At 45.6% G+C, this 19,110-nt stretch overlaps 1 protein-coding gene across 1 annotated transcript in view; it reads left to right on the forward strand.

The window, feature by feature from the left end:
* The first annotated feature begins 1,580 nt into the window (after positions 1-1,580).
* The window catches only part of LOC146830244 (E3 ubiquitin-protein ligase TRIM39-like), a 223,060-nt gene continuing 205,530 nt past the window's right edge, over positions 1,581-19,110 (forward strand). Inside the window, exon 1 of the mRNA XM_085604450.1 lies at positions 1,581-2,325. Within this exon, the coding sequence (XP_085460576.1) occupies positions 1,912-2,325 (414 nt within the window). The 5' untranslated portion in view covers positions 1,581-1,911. The remainder of the gene's footprint in view (positions 2,326-19,110) is intronic.

Consider the following 19,110-nt stretch of genomic DNA (forward strand, 5'->3'; position numbering starts at 1 on the left):
TTATGTTTTTACCTCTTCTCTTCCCCCAATACGTAGCCGTAACTGCTCCCTTCACACCTCACTTTGGCCTTTTGCCACATACCGCTTTCATTGATCACATGTTCAAACTGTGCGACCCTAGCCAAATCGCCTATCATCCCTTTGTCCCCGTTCTCTGACAAACATTGGACCCCGGGAGTGCTTAGATTATACTGTATACCCGTGTTAAGCTGCACTATATGGAACTGGTCTGTTACGTTGGCAGCTGCTGCTCGCATCACAAGCTACTGTTATTACTGTTGTAATCGTCAGCAAATCAGACAAGTTTACATTAGTGGTCTTTTTATCCCAAACAGTGAACCACCTCAGTGCCGCAAACAAGGTTGGCATCAGTAATTTAAAAATGGATTTATCAATTTCTATTGCCTCTACATTGCTAATACAAAAGTCATAACTGTTAAAAACATTTCCATTACAATGCCAGTAGCTCTCACAAAAAAAAAAAATGTTAGACCTATTGCATTGCAAATGCTTGGTCTAAGGTGAACAACCTTTACAACGCAACTATTACAACGCACTACACTTACAACAAAATTTTTACAACGCAACATCCACTACAACGCATTCCATTACATCGCATGACACTACAACGCATGTTTAAAAACTACCTTTACAACGCATTCCATTACATCGCATACTACCTTTACAACGCATACCGTTACAACGCAATCCAACACTTACCCTACTGTTGCACCCCCTGGAGTTAGAATAGTAATTTTTACCCCTATACTATCCAATACTTACCTTAAATGCAATTTAATATTATGCGTTGTAATGGTATGCGTTGTAAAGGTAGTATGCGATGTAATGGAATGCGTTGTAAAGGTAGTTTTTGAACATGCGTTGTAGTGTCATGCTATGTAATGGAATGCGTTGTAGTGGATGTTGCGTTGTAAAAAATGCGTTGTAAGTGCATGCGTTGTAAAAGTGTGCGTTGTAACGACATACATCCTTGGTCTAAACATATGCCTTCCGAAGCACAAGACCACACACAATGAACCTTAACATGGCCTGGACACGAAGCTAACATGGCTTGGACACGAAGCTAACATGGCATGGACATGAAACTCACGCATAATGGGTTGAACATTTCATCCGACCTTGCTTTGAAGTGTAACTTCTAACACCTCTCCAGTGGAAGATTAATAAAGTAATTCGAAGGTCATCTTTTGAGAAAATTTCCACATTATGGAGAAAGCTTGTCCCCCTAACCTGATCCCCTTTGTTCACGAGGCTGTAAATAATAAATGTAAAATGATTTGCAAAAGACACTTTTAAAACTTCTGGAAAAGCTGAGTCCATAAACACTATTGAAAATAAAAAATTATCGTGAACTATAGTCCTAAAAAATATGACCACGTAAACAAATATGTTAAGTAAATGTTAATCTGACACATAAACAATGTACGTTAAACAAATGACATTCGAGCATTCGAGATCTCCGTTTATTTCTCGCCTAAGTATGTTTTACATTTAGTTAACATCTTGAGGCTGTCCCTTCAACTAGTCAAAGGTCACGGCAGAATACACAAGAGCAGTTCATTTCTTTACTGAAACCCTTCATGAGTGACTGTAAGCAGAGCGAGGAGGGGTGCGAGCATTTCTTCAGCGGCTCGGTGCGCTGCTGCTTCTGCCTGCTAGAGCTGAAGCTCCCTGCTCCTTGGGTGGGCGGGGCTGCTGGGGGCCCGTCCGAAATGTCCAATAGGCAGGACGTCCGGAGACTGCCGAAGGGAAGGGGATACTCGATCCCTTGGGGATACCAAATATTACACAACACCGGGAAGTCCCAGCACACACAGGAGGAGGAGACACTCCCACTTTAAACAAACAGAGAAACGAAACTTAACTTTACCTTCCTGCATTCCTGGGATCATGGCTGCAGCAGCTCGGGTCACGAATCTCAAAGAGGAGGCCTCTTGTTCCATCTGTTTGGAATATTTTACGGATCCTGTGACTATCGACTGTGGACACAACTTCTGCCGCGTCTGCATCACTCAGAGCTGGGAGGGAAGAGATGGAAACTTCCCCTGTCCGCAGTGCAGAGAAATATCTCCTGGGAGAAGCCTCCGACCCAACAGGCAACTCGGAAACATGGTGGAAATGGTAAAACAGCTCCATCTGCCCTCCGTGAAGCCCCCTGGGGGGAATCTTTGCAAGAAACACGAGGAGAAACTGAGGCTGTTCTGTTACGAGGATCAGACACTCATCTGTGTTGTGTGCGACAGATCCGAGGAGCACAGGTCTCACTCCGTGACTCCCATAGAGGAAGCTGCCCAAGAGTACAAGGTATGTGTGCAGCAGCACAGGGATAACTCATAAGATTCAGGTCCATTTGTGTGTGTTAATGGGTCATAAGTGATAAAAGGGAAACAACCATTACAACGCAGTCATTACAACGCACTACCTTTATAACGCAGTCATTGCATCGCAACATCCTTTACATCGCATGCCATTACAATGCATGTCACTACAACGCATGCCATTACAACACATACCATTACAACGCATAGTTTTTACCCCCACACTAGCCAACACTTTCTCTACTGTTGCACTCACTGGAGTGGGAATAGTAATTTTTACCCCTACACTATCCAACACTTACCCTGCTGTTACCTGAAAAAAATTATGCGATGTGTAATGGTATCCGTTGTAATGGTATGCGTTGTAATGGCATGCATTGTAAAAACATGCATTGTAATAGATGTTGCAATGTAAAAACCACGTTGTGAAGGCATGCGTTGTAAAAGTTGTCATAAGATGAAAGAGGAGGCTGCAGAGGAGCACAGGGTGTATCTGCCGAAATTCAAAGATCACTCAGAGATCAGAATGCGGCCCAAGTGTTTAAAAGGAGCATGTCATAGCACTGAGGCACATGTACCACACACTGAGCCCCATAGATTAGCCTGCAGAAGAGCACAACATATATCAGTGGGCAAGCTGAGATCATAAAGCACCAAGGTGATCCCTTAGAGATGGCTGCCCATAACTTAAGGTATGTGTGTGGTTGTTGAGAGACCACACTCTCATATGCGCATACATGGGGCTGTGGATGAGCACAAGGCGTGTTTGTGAGGTTTGGGGGATCTATGAGTTTCCTAGGCAGGGTAGAAAGAGATCACAAGGCATGTCTGTGGGTATGCAGGTGTCAAAGCAAATATAGTTCATGAGCCCTTACAAGAAGCTGTAGAAGATCACAATGTATGTCTGTGGGTATGCAGGTGTCAGAAGTAAAGATAATTCACGAGCCCTCAGAAGAAGCTGCAGAAGATCACAAGGTGTGTCTGTGGGTATGCAGGTGTCAGAAGTAAAGATAATTCACGAGCCCTCAGAAGAAGCTGCAGAAGATCACAAGGTGTGTCTGTGGGTATGCAGGTGTCAGAAGTAACAGTACTTCACGAGCTGTTAGATGAAGCTGTAGAAGATCACAAGCTATGTCTGCGGGTATGCAGGTGTCAGAAGTAACAGTACTTCACGAGCTGTTAGATGAAGCTGTAGAAGATCACAAGGTGTGTCTGCGGGTATGCAGGTGTCAGAAGTAAAGATAATTCACGAGCCCTCAGAAGAAGCTGCAGAAGATCACAAGGTGTGTCTGCGGGTATGCAGGTGTCAGAAGTAAAGATAATTCACGAGCCCTCAGAAGAAGCTGCAGAAGATCACAAGCTATGTCTGCGGGTATGCAGGTGTCAGAAGTAACAGTACTTCACGAGCTGTTAGATGAAGCTGTAGAAGATCACAAGGTGTGTCTGCGGGTATGCAGGTGTCAGAAGTAACAGTACTTCACGAGCTGTTAGATGAAGCTGTAGAAGATCACAAGCTATGTCTGCGGGTATGCAGGTGTCAGAAGTAACAGTACTTCACGAGCCCTCAGAAGAAGCTGCAGAAGATCACAAGGTGTGTCTGCGGGTATGCAGGTGTCAGAAGTGAAGATAATTCACAGGCCCTCAGAAGAAGCTGCAGAAGATCACAAGGTGTGTCTGTGGGTATGCAGGTGTCGGAAGTAACAGTACTGCACGAGCTCTTAGATGAAGCTGTAGAAGATCACAAGCTATGTCTGCGGGTAAGCAGGTGTCAGAAGTAACAGTACTTCACGAGCTGTTAGATGAAGCTGTAGAAGATCACAAGGTATGTCTGCGGGTATGCAGGTGTCAGAAGTAAAGATAATTCACGAGCCCTCAGAAGAAGCTGCAGAAGATCACAAGGTGTGTCTGCGGGTATGCAGGTGTCAGAAGTAAAGATAATTCACGAGCCCTCAGAAGAAGCTGCAGAAGATCACAAGCTATGTCTGCGGGTATGCAGGTGTCAGAAGTAACAGTACTTCACGAGCTGTTAGATGAAGCTGTAGAAGATCACAAGGTGTGTCTGCGGGTATGCAGGTGTCAGAAGTAACAGTACTTCACGAGCTGTTAGATGAAGCTGTAGAAGATCACAAGCTATGTCTGCGGGTATGCAGGTGTCAGAAGTAACAGTACTTCACGAGCCCTCAGAAGAAGCTGCAGAAGATCACAAGGTGTGTCTGTGGGTATGCAGGTGTCAGAAGTAACAGTACTTCACGAGCTGTTAGATGAAGCTGTAGAAGATCACAAGGTATGTCTGTGGGTATGCAGGTGTCAGAAGTAAAGATAATTCACGAGCCCTCAGAAGAAGCTGCAGAAGATCACAAGGTGTGTCTGTGGGTATGCAGGTGTCAGAAGTAACAGTACTTCACGAGCTGTTAGATGAAGCTGTAGAAGATCACAAGGTATGTCTGTGGGTATGCAGGTGTCAGAAGTAAAGATAATTCACGAGCCCTCAGAAGAAGCTGCAGAAGATCACAAGGTGTGTCTGTGGGTATGCAGGTGTCAGAAGTAACAGTACTTCACGAGCTGTTAGATGAAGCTGTAGAAGATCACAAGGTGTGTTTGTGGGTATGCAGGTGTCAGAAGTAAAGATAATTCACGAGCCCTCAGAAGAAGCTGTAGAAGATCACAAGGTGTGTCTGTGGGTATGCAGGTGTCAGAAGTAACAGTACTTCACGAGCTGTTAGATGAAGCTGTAGAAGATCACAAGGTGTGTTTGTGGGTATGCAGGTGTCAGAAGTAACAGTACTTCACGAGCTGTTAGATGAAGCTGTAGAAGATCACAAGGTGTGTCTGTGGGTATGCAGGTGTCAGAAGTAACAGTACTCCACGAGCTGTTAGATGAAGCTGTAGAAGATCACAAGCTATGTCTGCGGGTATGCAGGTGTCAGAAGTAACAGTACTGCATGAGCTCTTAGATGAAGCTGTAGAAATCACAAGGTGTGTCTGTGGGTATGCAGGTGTCAGAAGTAACAGTACTCCACGAGCAGTTAGATGAAGCTGTAGAAGATCACAAGCTATGTCTGTGGGTATGCAGGTGTCGGAAGTAACAGTACTGCACAAGCTCTTAGATGAAGCTGTAGAAGATCACAAGCTATGTCTGCGGGTATGCAGGTGTCAGAAGTAACAGTACTTCACGAGCTGTTAGATGAAGCTGTAGAAGATCACAAGGTATGTCTGTGGGTATGCAGGTGTCAGAAGTAAAGATAATTCACGAGCCCTCAGAAGAAGCTGCAGAAGATCACAAGGTGTGTCTGTGGGTATGCAGGTGTCAGAAGTAACAGTACTTCACGAGCTGTTAGATGAAGCTGTAGAAGATCACAAGGTGTGTCTGTGGGTATGCAGGTGTCAGAAGTAACAGTACTTCACAAGCTGTTAGATGAAGCTGTAGAAGATCACAAGGTGTGTCTGTGGGTATGCAGGTGTCAGAAGTAACAGTACTCCACGAGCTGTTAGATGAAGCTGTAGAAGATCACAAGCTATGTCTGCGGGTATGCAGGTGTCAGAAGTAACAGTACTGCATGAGCTCTTAGATGAAGCTGTAGAAATCACAAGGTGTGTCTGTGGGTATGCAGGTGTCAGAAGTAACAGTACTCCACGAGCTGTTAGATGAAGCTGTAGAAGATCACAAGGTGTGTCTGCGGGTATGCAGGTGTCAGAAGTAAAGATAATTCACGAGCCCTTAGAAGATGTTGCAGAAGATCACAAGGTGTGTCTGTGGGTATGCAGGTGTCAGAAGTAAAGATAATTTACGAGCCCTCAGAAGAAGCTGCAGAAGATCACAAGCTATGTCTGCGGGTATGCAGGTGTCACAAGTAACAGTACTCCACGAGCAGTTAGATGAAGCTGTAGAAGATCACAAGCTATGTCTGCGGGTATGCAGGTGTCAGAAGTAACAGTACTGCATGAGCTCTTAGATGAAGCTGTAGAAGATCACAAGCTATGTCTGCGGATATGCAGGTGTCAGAAGTAACAGTACTGCATGAGCTCTTAGATGAAGCTGTAGAAGATCACAAGCTATGTCTGCGGGTATGCAGGTGTCAGAAGTAACAGTACTGCATGAGCTCTTAGATGAAGCTGTAGAAGATCACAAGCTATGTCTGCGGGTATGCAGGTGTCAGAAGTAACAGTACTTCACGAGCTGTTAGATAAAGCTGTAGAAGATCACAAGGTGTGTCTGCGGGTATGCAGGTGTCAGAAGTAAAGATAATTCACGAGCCCTCAGAAGAAGCTGAAGAAGATCACAAGGTGTGTCTGCGGGTATGCAGGTGTCAGAAGTAAAGATAATTCACGAGCCCTCAGAAGAAGCTGCAGAAGATCACAAGCTATGTCTGCGGGTATGCAGGTGTCAGAAGTAACAGTACTTCACGAGCTGTTAGATGAAGCTGTAGAAGATCACAAGGTGTGTCTGCGGGTATGCAGGTGTCAGAAGTAACAGTACTTCACGAGCCCTCAGAAGAAGCTGCAGAAGATCACAAGGTGTGTCTGTGGGTATGCAGGTGTCGGAAGTAACAGTACTGCACGAGCTCTTAGATGAAGCTGTAGAAGATCACAAGGTATGTCTGTGGGTATGCTGGTGTCAGAAGTAAAGATAATTCACGAGCCCTCAGAAGAAGCTGTAGAAGATCACAAGGTATGTCTGTGGGTATGCAGGTGTCAGAAGTAAAGATAATTCACGAGCCCTCAGAAGAAGCTGCAGAAGATCACAAGGTGTGTCTGTGGGTATGCAGGTGTCAGAAGTAACAGTACTTCACGAGCTGTTAGATGAAGCTGTAGAAGATCACAAGGTGTGTCTGTGGGTATGCAGGTGTCAGAAGTAACAGTACTTCACGAGCTGTTAGGTGAAGCTGTAGAAGATCACAAGGTGTGTCTGTGGGTATGCAGGTGTCAGAAGTAACAGTACTCCACGAGCTGTTAGATGAAGCTGTAGAAGATCACAAGGTGTGTCTGTGGGTATGCAGGTGTCAGAAGTAACAGTACTTCACGAGCTGTTAGATGAAGCTGTAGAAGATCACAAGGTGTGTCTGTGGGTATGCAGGTGTCAGAAGTAACAGTACTTCACGAGCTGTTAGATGAAGCTGTAGAAGATCACAAGGTGTGTCTGTGGGTATGCAGGTGTCAGAAGTAACAGTACTCCACGAGCTGTTAGATGAAGCTGTAGAAGATCACAAGCTATGTCTGCGGGTATGCAGGTGTCAGAAGTAACAGTACTGCATGAGCTCTTAGATGAAGCTGTAGAAATCACAAGGTGTGTCTGTGGGTATGCAGGTGTCAGAAGTAACAGTACTCCACGAGCTGTTAGATGAAGCTGTAGAAGATCACAAGGTGTGTCTGCGGGTATGCAGGTGTCAGAAGTAAAGATAATTCACGAGCCCTTAGAAGAAGCTGCAGAAGATCACAAGGTGTGTCTGTGGGTATGCAGGTGTCAGAAGTAAAGATAATTTACGAGCCCTCAGAAGAAGCTGCAGAAGATCACAAGCTATGTCTGCGGGTATGCAGGTGTCAGAAGTAACAGTACTCCACGAGCTGTTAGATGAAGCTGTAGAAGATCACAAGCTATGTCTGCGGGTATGCAGGTGTCAGAAGTAACAGTACTGCATGAGCTCTTAGATGAAGCTGTAGAAGATCACAAGGTGTGTCTGTGGGTATGCAGGTGTCAGAAGTAACAGTACTGCATGAGCTCTTAGATGAAGCTGTAGAAGATCACAAGCTATGTCTGCGGGTATGCAGGTGTCAGAAGTAACAGTACTGCATGAGCTCTTAGATGAAGCTGTAGAAATCACAAGGTGTGTCTGCGGGTAGGCAGATGTCAGAAGTAAAGATAGTTATAAGCCCTTAGAAGAAGCTGCAGAAGATCACAAGGTGTGTCTGTGGGTATGCAGGTGTCAGAAGTAAAGATAATTCACGAGCCCTCAGAAGAAGCTGCAGAAGATCACAAGCTATGTCTGCGGGTATGCAGGTGTCAGAAGTAACAGTACTTCACGAGCTGTTAGATAAAGCTGTAGAAGATCACAAGGCGTGTCTGCGGGTATGCAGGTGTCAGAAGTAAAGATAATTCACGAGCCCTCAGAAGAAGCTGCAGAAGATCACAAGGTGTGTCTGCGGGTATGCAGGTGTCAGAAGTAAAGATAATTCACGAGCCCTCAGAAGAATCTGCAGAAGATCACAAGCTATGTCTGCGGGTATGCAGGTGTCAGAAGTAACAGTACTTCACGAGCTGTTAGATGAAGCTGTAGAAGATCACAAGGTGTGTCTGCGGGTATGCAGGTGTCAGAAGTAAAGATAATTCACGAGCCCTCAGAAGAAGCTGCAGAAGATCACAAGGTGTGTCTGTGGGTATGCAGGTGTCGGAAGTAACAGTACTGCACGAGCTCTTAGATGAAGCTGTAGAAGATCACAAGCTATGTCTGCGGGTATGCAGGTGTCAGAAGTAACAGTACTTCACGAGCTGTTAGATGAAGCTGTAGAAGATCACAAGGTATGTCTGTGGGTATGCAGGTGTCAGAAGTAAAGATAATTCACGAGCCCTCAGAAGAAGCTGCAGAAGATCACAAGGTGTGTCTGTGGGTATGCAGGTGTCAGAAGTAACAGTACTTCACGAGCTGTTAGATGAAGCTGTAGAAGATCACAAGGTATGTCTGTGGGTATGCAGGTGTCGGAAGTAACAGTACTGCACGAGCTCTTAGATGAAGCTGTAGAAGATCACAAGCTATGTCTGTGGGTATGCAGGTGTCGGAAGTAACAGTACTGCATGAGCTCTTAGATGAAGCTGTAGAAATCACAAGGTGTGTCTGTGGGTATGCAGGTGTCAGAAGTAACAGTACTCCACGAGCTGTTAGATGAAGCTGTAGAAGATCACAAGCTATGTCTGTGGGTATGCAGGTGTCGGAAGTAACAGTACTGCACGAGCTCTTAGATGAAGCTGTAGAAGATCACTAGCTATGTCTGCGGGTATGCAGGTGTCAGAAGTAACAGTACTTCACGAGCTGGTAGATGAAGCTCTAGAAGCTCACAAGGTATGTCTGTGGGTATGCATGTGTCAGAAGTTAAGATAATTCACGAGCCCTCAGAAGAAGCTGCAGAAGATCACAAGGTGTGTCTGTGGGTATGCAGGTGTCAGAAGTAACAGTACTTCACGAGCTGTTAGATGAAGCTGTAGAAGATCACAAGGTGTGTCTGTGGGTATGCAGGTGTCAGAAGTAACAGTACTTCACGAGCTGTTAGATGAAGCTGTAGAAGATCACAAGGTGTGTCTGTGGGTATGCAGGTGTCAGAAGTAACAGTACTCCACGAGCTGTTAGATGAAGCTGTAGAAGATCACAAGCTATGTCTGCGGGTATGCAGGTGTCAGAAGTAACAGTACTGCATGAGCTCTTAGATGAAGATGTAGAAATCACAAGGTGTGTCTGTGGGTATGCAGGTGTCAGAAGTAACAGTACTCCACGAGCTGTTAGATGAAGCTGTAGAAGATCACAAGGTGTGTCTGCGGGTATGCAGGTGTCAGATGTAAAGATAATTCACGAGCCCTTAGAAGAAGCTGCAGAAGATCACAAGGTGTGTCTGTGGGTATGCAGGTGTCAGAAGTAAAGATAATTTACGAGCCCTCAGAAGAAGCTGCAGAAGATCACAAGCTATGTCTGCGGGTATGCAGGTGTCAGAAGTAACAGTACTCCACGAGCTGTTAGATGAAGCTGTAGAAGATCACAAGCTATGTCTGCGGGTATGCAGGTGTCAGAAGTAACAGTACTGCATGAGCTCTTAGATGAAGCTGTAGAAGATCACAAGCTATGTCTGCGGGTATGCAGGTGTCAGAAGTAACAGTACTGCATGAGCTCTTAGATGAAGCTGTAGAAGATCACAAGCTATGTCTGCGGGTATGCAGGTGTCAGAAGTAACAGTACTGCATGAGCTCTTAGATGAAGCTGTAGAAGATCACAAGCTATGTCTGCGGGTATGCAGGTGTCAGAAGTAACAGTACTGCATGAGCTCTTAGATGAAGCAGTAGAAATCACAAGGTGTGTCTGCGGGTATGCAGGTGTCAGAAGTAAAGATAATTCACGAGCCCTCAGAAGAAGCTGCAGAAGATCACAAGCTATGTCTGCAGGTATGCAGGTGTCAGAAGTAACAGTACTTCACGAGCTGTTAGATGAAGCTGTAGAAGATCACAAGGTGTGTCTGTGGGTATGCAGGTGTCAGAAGTAACAGTACTTCACGAGCTCTTAGATAAAGCTGTAGAAGATCACAAGGTGTGTCTGCGGGTATGCAGGTGTCAGAAGTAAAGATAATTCACGAGCCCTCAGAAGAAGCTGCAGAAGATCACAAGGTGTGTCTGCGGGTATGCAGGTGTCAGAAGTAAAGATAATTCACTAGCCCTCAGAAGAAGCTGCAGAAGATCACAAGCTATGTCTGCGGGTATGCAGGTGTCAGAAGTAACAGTACTTCACGAGCTGTTAGATGAAGCTGTAGAAGATCACAAGGTGTGTCTGCGGGTATGCAGGTGTCAGAAGTAAAGATAATTCACGAGCCCTCAGAAGAAGCTGCAGAAGATCACAAGGTGTGTCTGTGGGTATGCAGGTGTCGGAAGTAACAGTACTGCACGAGCTCTTAGATGAAGCTGTAGAAGATCACAAGCTATGTCTGCGGGTATGCAGGTGTCAGAAGTAACAGTACTTCACGAGCTGTTAGATGAAGCTGTAGAAGATCACAAGGTATGTCTGTGGGTATGCAGGTGTCAGAAGTAAAGATAATTCACGAGCCCTCAGAAGAAGCTGCAGAAGATCACAAGGTGTGTCTGTGGGTATGCAGGTGTCAGAAGTAACAGTACTTCACGAGCTGTTAGATGAAGCTGTAGAAGATCACAAGGTATGTCTGTGGGTATGCAGGTGTCAGAAGTAAAGATAATTCACGAGCCCTCAGAAGAAGCTGCAGAAGATCACAAGGTGTGTCTGTGGGTATGCAGGTGTCAGAAGTAACAGTACTTCACAAGCTGTTAGATGAAGCTGTAGAAGATCACAAGGTGTGTCTGTGGGTATGCAGGTGTCAGAAGTAACAGTACTCCACGAGCTGTTAGATGAAGCTGTAGAAGATCACAAGCTATGTCTGCGGGTATGCAGGTGTCAGAAGTAACAGTACTGCATGAGCTCTTAGATGAAGCTGTAGAAATCACAAGGTGTGTCTGTGGGTATGCAGGTGTCAGAAGTAACAGTACTCCACGAGCTGTTAGATGAAGCTGTAGAAGATCACAAGCTATGTCTGTGGGTATGCAGGTGTCAGAAGTAACAGTACTGCATGAGCTCTTAGATGAAGCTGTAGAAATCACAAGGTGTGTCTGTGGGTATGCAGGTGTCAGAAGTAACAGTACTCCACGAGCTGTTAGATGAAGCTGTAGAAGATCACAAGGTGTGTCTGCGGGTATGCAGGTGTCAGATGTAAAGATAATTCACGAGCCCTTAGAAGAAGCTGCAGAAGATCACAAGGTGTGTCTGTGGGTATGCAGGTGTCAGAAGTAAAGATAATTTACGAGCCCTCAGAAGAAGCTGCAGAAGATCACAAGCTATGTCTGCGGGTATGCAGGTGTCAGAAGTAACAGTACTCCACGAGCTGTTAGATGAAGCTGTAGAAGATCACAAGCTATGTCTGCGGGTATGCAGGTGTCAGAAGTAACAGTACTGCATGAGCTCTTAGATGAAGCTGTAGAAGATCACAAGATATGTCTGCGGGTATGCAGGTGTCAGAAGTAACAGTACTGCATGAGCTCTTAGATGAAGCTGTAGAAGATCACAAGCTATGTCTGCGGGTATGCAGGTGTCAGAAGTAACAGTACTGCATGAGCTCTTAGATGAAGCTGTAGAAGATCACAAGCTATGTCTGCGGGTATGCAGGTGTCAGAAGTAACAGTACTGCATGAGCTCTTAGATGAAGCTGTAGAAATCACAAGGTGTGTCTGCGGGTATGCAGGTGTCAGAAGTAAAGATAATTCACGAGCCCTCAGAAGAAGCTGCAGAAGATCACAAGCTATGTCTGCAGGTATGCAGGTGTCAGAAGTAACAGTACTTCACGAGCGGTTAGATGAAGCTGTAGAAGATCACAAGGTGTGTCTGTGGGTATGCAGGTGTCAGAAGTAACAGTACTTCACGAGCTGTTAGATAAAGCTGTAGAAGATCACAAGGTGTGTCTGCGGGTATGCAGGTGTCAGAAGTAAAGATAATTCACGAGCCCTCAGAAGAAGCTGCAGAAGATCACAAGGTGTGTCTGCGGGTATGCAGGTGTCAGAAGTAAAGATAATTCACGAGCCCTCAGAAGAAGCTGCAGAAGATCACAAGCTATGTCTGCGGGTATGCAGGTGTCAGAAGTAACAGTACTTCACGAGCTGTTAGATGAAGCTGTAGAAGATCACAAGGTGTGTCTGCGGGTATGCAGGTGTCAGAAGTAAAGATAATTCACGAGCCCTCAGAAGAAGCTGCAGAAGATCACAAGGTGTGTCTGTGGGTATGCAGGTGTCGGAAGTAACAGTACTGCACGAGCTCTTAGATGAAGCTGTAGAAGATCACAAGCTATGTCTGCGGGTATGCAGGTGTCAGAAGTAACAGTACTTCACGAGCTGTTAGATGAAGCTGTAGAAGATCACAAGGTATGTCTGTGGGTATGCAGGTGTCAGAAGTAAAGATAATTCACGAGCCCTCAGAAGAAGCTGCAGAAGATCACAAGGTGTGTCTGTGGGTATGCAGGTGTCAGAAGTAACAGTACTTCACGAGCTGTTAGATGAAGCTGTAGAAGATCACAAGGTATGTCTGTGGGTATGCAGGTGTCGGAAGTAACAGTACTGCACGAGCTCTTAGATGAAGCTGTAGAAGATCACAAGCTATGTCTGTGGGTATGCAGGTGTCGGAAGTAACAGTACTGCATGAGCTCTTAGATGAAGCTGTAGAAATCACAAGGTGTGTCTGTGGGTATGCAGGTGTCAGAAGTAACAGTACTCCACGAGCTGTTAGATGAAGCTGTAGAAGATCACAAGCTATGTCTGTGGGTATGCAGGTGTCGGAAGTAACAGTACTGCACGAGCTCTTAGATGAAGCTGTAGAAGATCACTAGCTATGTCTGCGGGTATGCAGGTGTCAGAAGTAACAGTACTTCACGAGCTGGTAGATGAAGCTGTAGAAGATCACAAGGTATGTCTGTGGGTATGCATGTGTCAGAAGTAAAGATAATTCACGAGCCCTCAGAAGAAGCTGCAGAAGATCACAAGGTGTGTCTGTGGGTATGCAGGTGTCAGAAGTAACAGTACTTCACGAGCTGTTAGATGAAGCTGTAGAAGATCACAAGGTGTGTCTGTGGGTATGCAGGTGTCAGAAGTAACAGTACTTCACGAGCTGTTAGATGAAGCTGTAGAAGATCACAAGGTGTGTCTGTGGGTATGCAGGTGTCAGAAGTAACAGTACTCCACGAGCTGTTAGATGAAGCTGTAGAAGATCACAAGCTATGTCTGCGGGTATGCAGGTGTCAGAAGTAACAGTACTGCATGAGCTCTTAGATGAAGCTGTAGAAATCACAAGGTGTGTCTGTGGGTATGCAGGTGTCAGAAGTAACAGTACTCCACGAGCTGTTAGATGAAGCTGTAGAAGATCACAAGGTGTGTCTGCGGGTATGCAGGTGTCAGATGTAAAGATAATTCACGAGCCCTTAGAAGAAGCTGCAGAAGATCACAAGGTGTGTCTGTGGGTATGCAGGTGTCAGAAGTAAAGATAATTTACGAGCCCTCAGAAGAAGCTGCAGAAGATCACAAGCTATGTCTGCGGGTATGCAGGTGTCAGAAGTAACAGTACTCCACGAGCTGTTAGATGAAGCTGTAGAAGATCACAAGCTATGTCTGCGGGTATGCAGGTGTCAGAAGTAACAGTACTGCATGAGCTCTTAGATGAAGCTGTAGAAGATCACAAGCTATGTCTGCGGGTATGCAGGTGTCAGAAGTAACAGTACTGCATGAGCTCTTAGATGAAGCTGTAGAAGATCACAAGCTATGTCTGCGGGTATGCAGGTGTCAGAAGTAACAGTACTGCATGAGCTCTTAGATGAAGCTGTAGAAGATCACAAGCTATGTCTGCGGGTATGCAGGTGTCAGAAGTAACAGTACTGCATGAGCTCTTAGATGAAGCTGTAGAAATCACAAGGTGTGTCTGCGGGTATGCAGGTGTCAGAAGTAAAGATAATTCACGAGCCCTCAGAAGAAGCTGCAGAAGATCACAAGCTATGTCTGCAGGTATGCAGGTGTCAGAAGTAACAGTACTTCACGAGCTGTTAGATGAAGCTGTAGAAGATCACAAGGTGTGTCTGTGGGTATGCAGGTGTCAGAAGTAACAGTACTTCACGAGCTCTTAGATAAAGCTGTAGAAGATCACAAGGTGTGTCTGCGGGTATGCAGGTGTCAGAAGTAAAGATAATTCACGAGCCCTCAGAAGAAGCTGCAGAAGATCACAAGGTGTGTCTGCGGGTATGCAGGTGTCAGAAGTAAAGATAATTCACGAGCCCTCAGAAGAAGCTGCAGAAGATCACAAGCTATGTCTGCGGGTATGCAGGTGTCAGAAGTAACAGTACTTCACGAGCTGTTAGATGAAGCTGTAGAAGATCACAAGGTGTGTCTGCGGGTATGCAGGTGTCAGAAGTAAAGATAATTCACGAGCCCTCAGAAGAAGCTGCAGAAGATCACAAGGTGTGTCTGTGGGTATGCAGGTGTCGGAAGTAACAGTACTGCACGAGCTCTTAGATGAAGCTGTAGAAGATCACAAGCTATGTCTGCGGGTATGCAGGTGTCAGAAGTAACAGTACTTCACGAGCTGTTAGATGAAGCTGTAGAAGATCACAAGGTATGTCTGTGGGTATGCAGGTGTCAGAAGTAAAGATAATTCACGAGCCCTCAGAAGAAGCTGCAGAAGATCACAAGGTGTGTCTGTGGGTATGCAGGTGTCAGAAGTAACAGTACTTCACGAGCTGTTAGATGAAGCTGTAGAAGATCACAAGGTATGTCTGTGGGTATGCAGGTGTCAGAAGTAAAGATAATTCACGAGCCCTCAGAAGAAGCTGCAGAAGATCACAAGGTGTGTCTGTGGGTATGCAGGTGTCAGAAGTAACAGTACTTCACAAGCTGTTAGATGAAGCTGTAGAAGATCACAAGGTGTGTCTGTGGGTATGCAGGTGTCAGAAGTAACAGTACTCCACGAGCTGTTAGATGAAGCTGTAGAAGATCACAAGCTATGTCTGTGGGTATGCAGGTGTCAGAAGTAACAGTACTGCATGAGCTCTTAGATGAAGCTGTAGAAATCACAAGGTGTGTCTGTGGGTATGCAGGTGTCAGAAGTAACAGTACTCCACGAGCTGTTAGATGAAGCTGTAGAAGATCACAAGGTGTGTCTGCGGGTATGCAGGTGTCAGATGTAAAGATAATTCACGAGCCCTTAGAAGAAGCTGCAGAAGATCACAAGGTGTGTCTGTGGGTATGCAGGTGTCAGAAGTAAAGATAATTTACGAGCCCTCAGAAGAAGCTGCAGAAGATCACAAGCTATGTCTGCGGGTATGCAGGTGTCAGAAGTAACAGTACTCCACGAGCTGTTAGATGAAGCTGTAGAAGATCACAAGCTATGTCTGCGGGTATGCAGGTGTCAGAAGTAACAGTACTGCATGAGCTCTTAGATGAAGCTGTAGAAGATCACAAGATATGTCTGCGGGTATGCAGGTGTCAGAAGTAACAGTACTGCATGAGCTCTTAGATGAAGCTGTAGAAGATCACAAGCTATGTCTGCGGGTATGCAGGTGTCAGAAGTAACAGTACTGCATGAGCTCTTAGATGAAGCTGTAGAAGATCACAAGCTATGTCTGCGGGTATGCAGGTGTCAGAAGTAACAGTACTGCATGAGCTCTTAGATGAAGCTGTAGAAATCACAAGGTGTGTCTGCGGGTATGCAGGTGTCAGAAGTAAAGATAATTCACGAGCCCTCAGAAGAAGCTGCAGAAGATCACAAGCTATGTCTGCAGGTATGCAGGTGTCAGAAGTAACAGTACTTCACGAGCGGTTAGATGAAGCTGTAGAAGATCACAAGGTGTGTCTGTGGGTATGCAGGTGTCAGAAGTAACAGTACTTCACGAGCTGTTAGATAAAGCTGTAGAAGATCACAAGGTGTGTCTGCGGGTATGCAGGTGTCAGAAGTAAAGATAATTCACGAGCCCTCAGAAGAAGCTGCAGAAGATCACAAGGTGTGTCTGCGGGCATGCAGGTGTCAGAAGTAAAGATAATTCACGAGCCCTCAGAAGAAGCTGCAGAAGATCACAAGCTATGTCTGCGGGTATGCAGGTGTCAGAAGTAACAGTACTTCACGAGCTGTTAGATGAAGCTGTAGAAGATCACAAGGTGTGTCTGCGGGTATGCAGGTGTCAGAAGTAAAGATAATTCACGAGCCCTCAGAAGAAGCTGCAGAAGATCACAAGGTGTGTCTGTGGGTATGCAGGTGTCGGAAGTAACAGTACTGCACGAGCTCTTAGATGAAGCTGTAGAAGATCACAAGCTATGTCTGCGGGTATGCAGGTGTCAGAAGTAACAGTACTTCACGAGCTGTTAGATGAAGCTGTAGAAGATCACAAGGTATGTCTGTGGGTATGCAGGTGTCAGAAGTAAAGATAATTCACGAGCCCTCAGAAGAATCTGCAGAAGATCACAAGGTGTGTCTGTGGGTATGCAGGTGTCAGAAGTAACAGTACTTCACAAGCTGTTAGATGAAGCTGTAGAAGATCACAAGGTGTGTCTGTGGGTATGCAGGTGTCAGAAGTAACAGTACTCCACGAGCTGTTAGATGAAGCTGTAGAAGATCACAAGCTATGTCTGCGGGTATGCAGGTGTCAGAAGTAACAGTACTGTATGAGCTCTTAGATGAAGCTGTAGAAATCACAAGGTGTGTCCGTGGGTATGCAGGTGTCAGAAGTAACAGTACTCCACGAGCTGTTAGATGAAGCTGTAGAAGATCATAAGCTATGTCTGTGGGTATGCAGGTGTCGGAAGTAACAGTACTGCACGAGCTCTTAGATGAAGCTGTAGAAGATCACAAGCTATGTCTGCGGGTATGCAGGTGTCAGAAGTAACAGTACTTCACGAGCTGTTAGATGAAGCTGTAGAAGATCACAAGGTATGTCTGTGGGTATGCAGGTGTCAGAAGTAAAGATTATTCACGAGCCCTCAGAAGAAGCTGCAGAAGATCACAAGGTGTGTCTGTGGGTATGCAGGTGTCAGAAGTAACAGTACTTCACGAGCTGTTAGATGAAGCTGTAGAAGATCACAAGCTATGTCTGCGGGTATGCAGGTGTCAGAAGTAACAGTACTGCATGAGCTCTTAGATGAAGCTGTAGAAGATCACAAGGTGTGTCTGCGGGTATGCAGGTGTCAGAAGTAACAGTACTGCATGAGCTCTTAGATGAAGCTGTAGAAATCACAAGGTGTGTCTGTGGGTATGCAGGTGTCAGAAGTAACAGTACTCCACGAGCTGTTAGATGAAGCTGTAGAAGATCACAAGGTGTGTCTGCGGGTATGCAGGTGTCAGAAGTAACAGTACTCCACGAGCTGTTAGATGAAGCTGTAGAAGATCACAAGCTATGTCTGCGGGTATGCAGGTGTCAGAAGTAACAGTACTGCATGAGCTCTTAGATGAAGCTGTAGAAATCACAAGGTGTGTCTGTGGGTATGCAGGTGTCAGAAGTAACAGTACTCCACGAGCTGTTAGATGAAGCTGTAGAAGATCACAAGCTATGTCTGTGGGTATGCAGGTGTCAGAAGTAACAGTACTGCATGAGCTCTTAGATGAAGCTGTAGAAATCACAAGGTGTGTCTGTGGGTATGCAGGTGTCAGAAGTAACAGTACTCCACGAGCTGTTAGATGAAGCTGTAGAAGATCACAAGGTGTGTCTGCGGGTATGCAGGTGTCAGATGTAAAGATAATTCACGAGCCCTTAGAAAAAGCTGCAGAAGATCGCAAGGTGTGTCTGTGGGTGTGCAGGTGTCAGAAGTAAAGATAATTTACGAGCCCTCAGAAGAAGCTGCAGAAGATCACAAGCTATGTCTGCGGGTATGCAGGTGTCAGAAGTAACAGTACTCCACGAGCTGTTAGATGAAGCTGTAGAAGATCACAAGCTATGTCTGCGGGTATGCAGGTGTCAGAAGTAACAGTACTGCATGAGCTCTTAGATGAAGCTGTAGAAGATCACAAGATATGTCTGCGGGTATGCAGGTGTCAGAAGTAACAGTACTGCATGAGCTCTTAGATGAAGCTGTAGAAGATCACAAGCTATGTCTGCGGGTATGCAGGTGTCAGAAGTAACAGTACTGCATGAGCTCTTAGATGAAGCTGTAGAAGATCACAAGCTATGTCTGCGGGTATGCAGGTGTCAGAAGTAACAGTACTGCATGAGCTCTTAGATGAAGCTGTAGAAATCACAAGGTGTGTCTGCGGGTATGCAGGTGTCAGAAGTAAAGATAATTCACGAGCCCTCAGAAGAAGCTGCAGAAGATCACAAGCTATGTCTGCAGGTATGCAGGTGTCAGAAGTAACAGTACTTCACGAGCGGTTAGATGAAGCTGTAGAAGATCACAAGGTGTGTCTGTGGGTATGCAGGTGTCAGAAGTAACAGTACTTCACGAGCTGTTAGATAAAGCTGTAGAAGATCACAAGGTGTGTCTGCGGGTATGCAGGTGTCAGAAGTA

This window comes from Triturus cristatus, chromosome 5_1 (assembly GCF_964204655.1).
Source record: "Triturus cristatus chromosome 5_1, aTriCri1.1, whole genome shotgun sequence".
NCBI classification, from domain to species: Eukaryota; Metazoa; Chordata; class Amphibia; order Caudata; family Salamandridae; genus Triturus; species Triturus cristatus.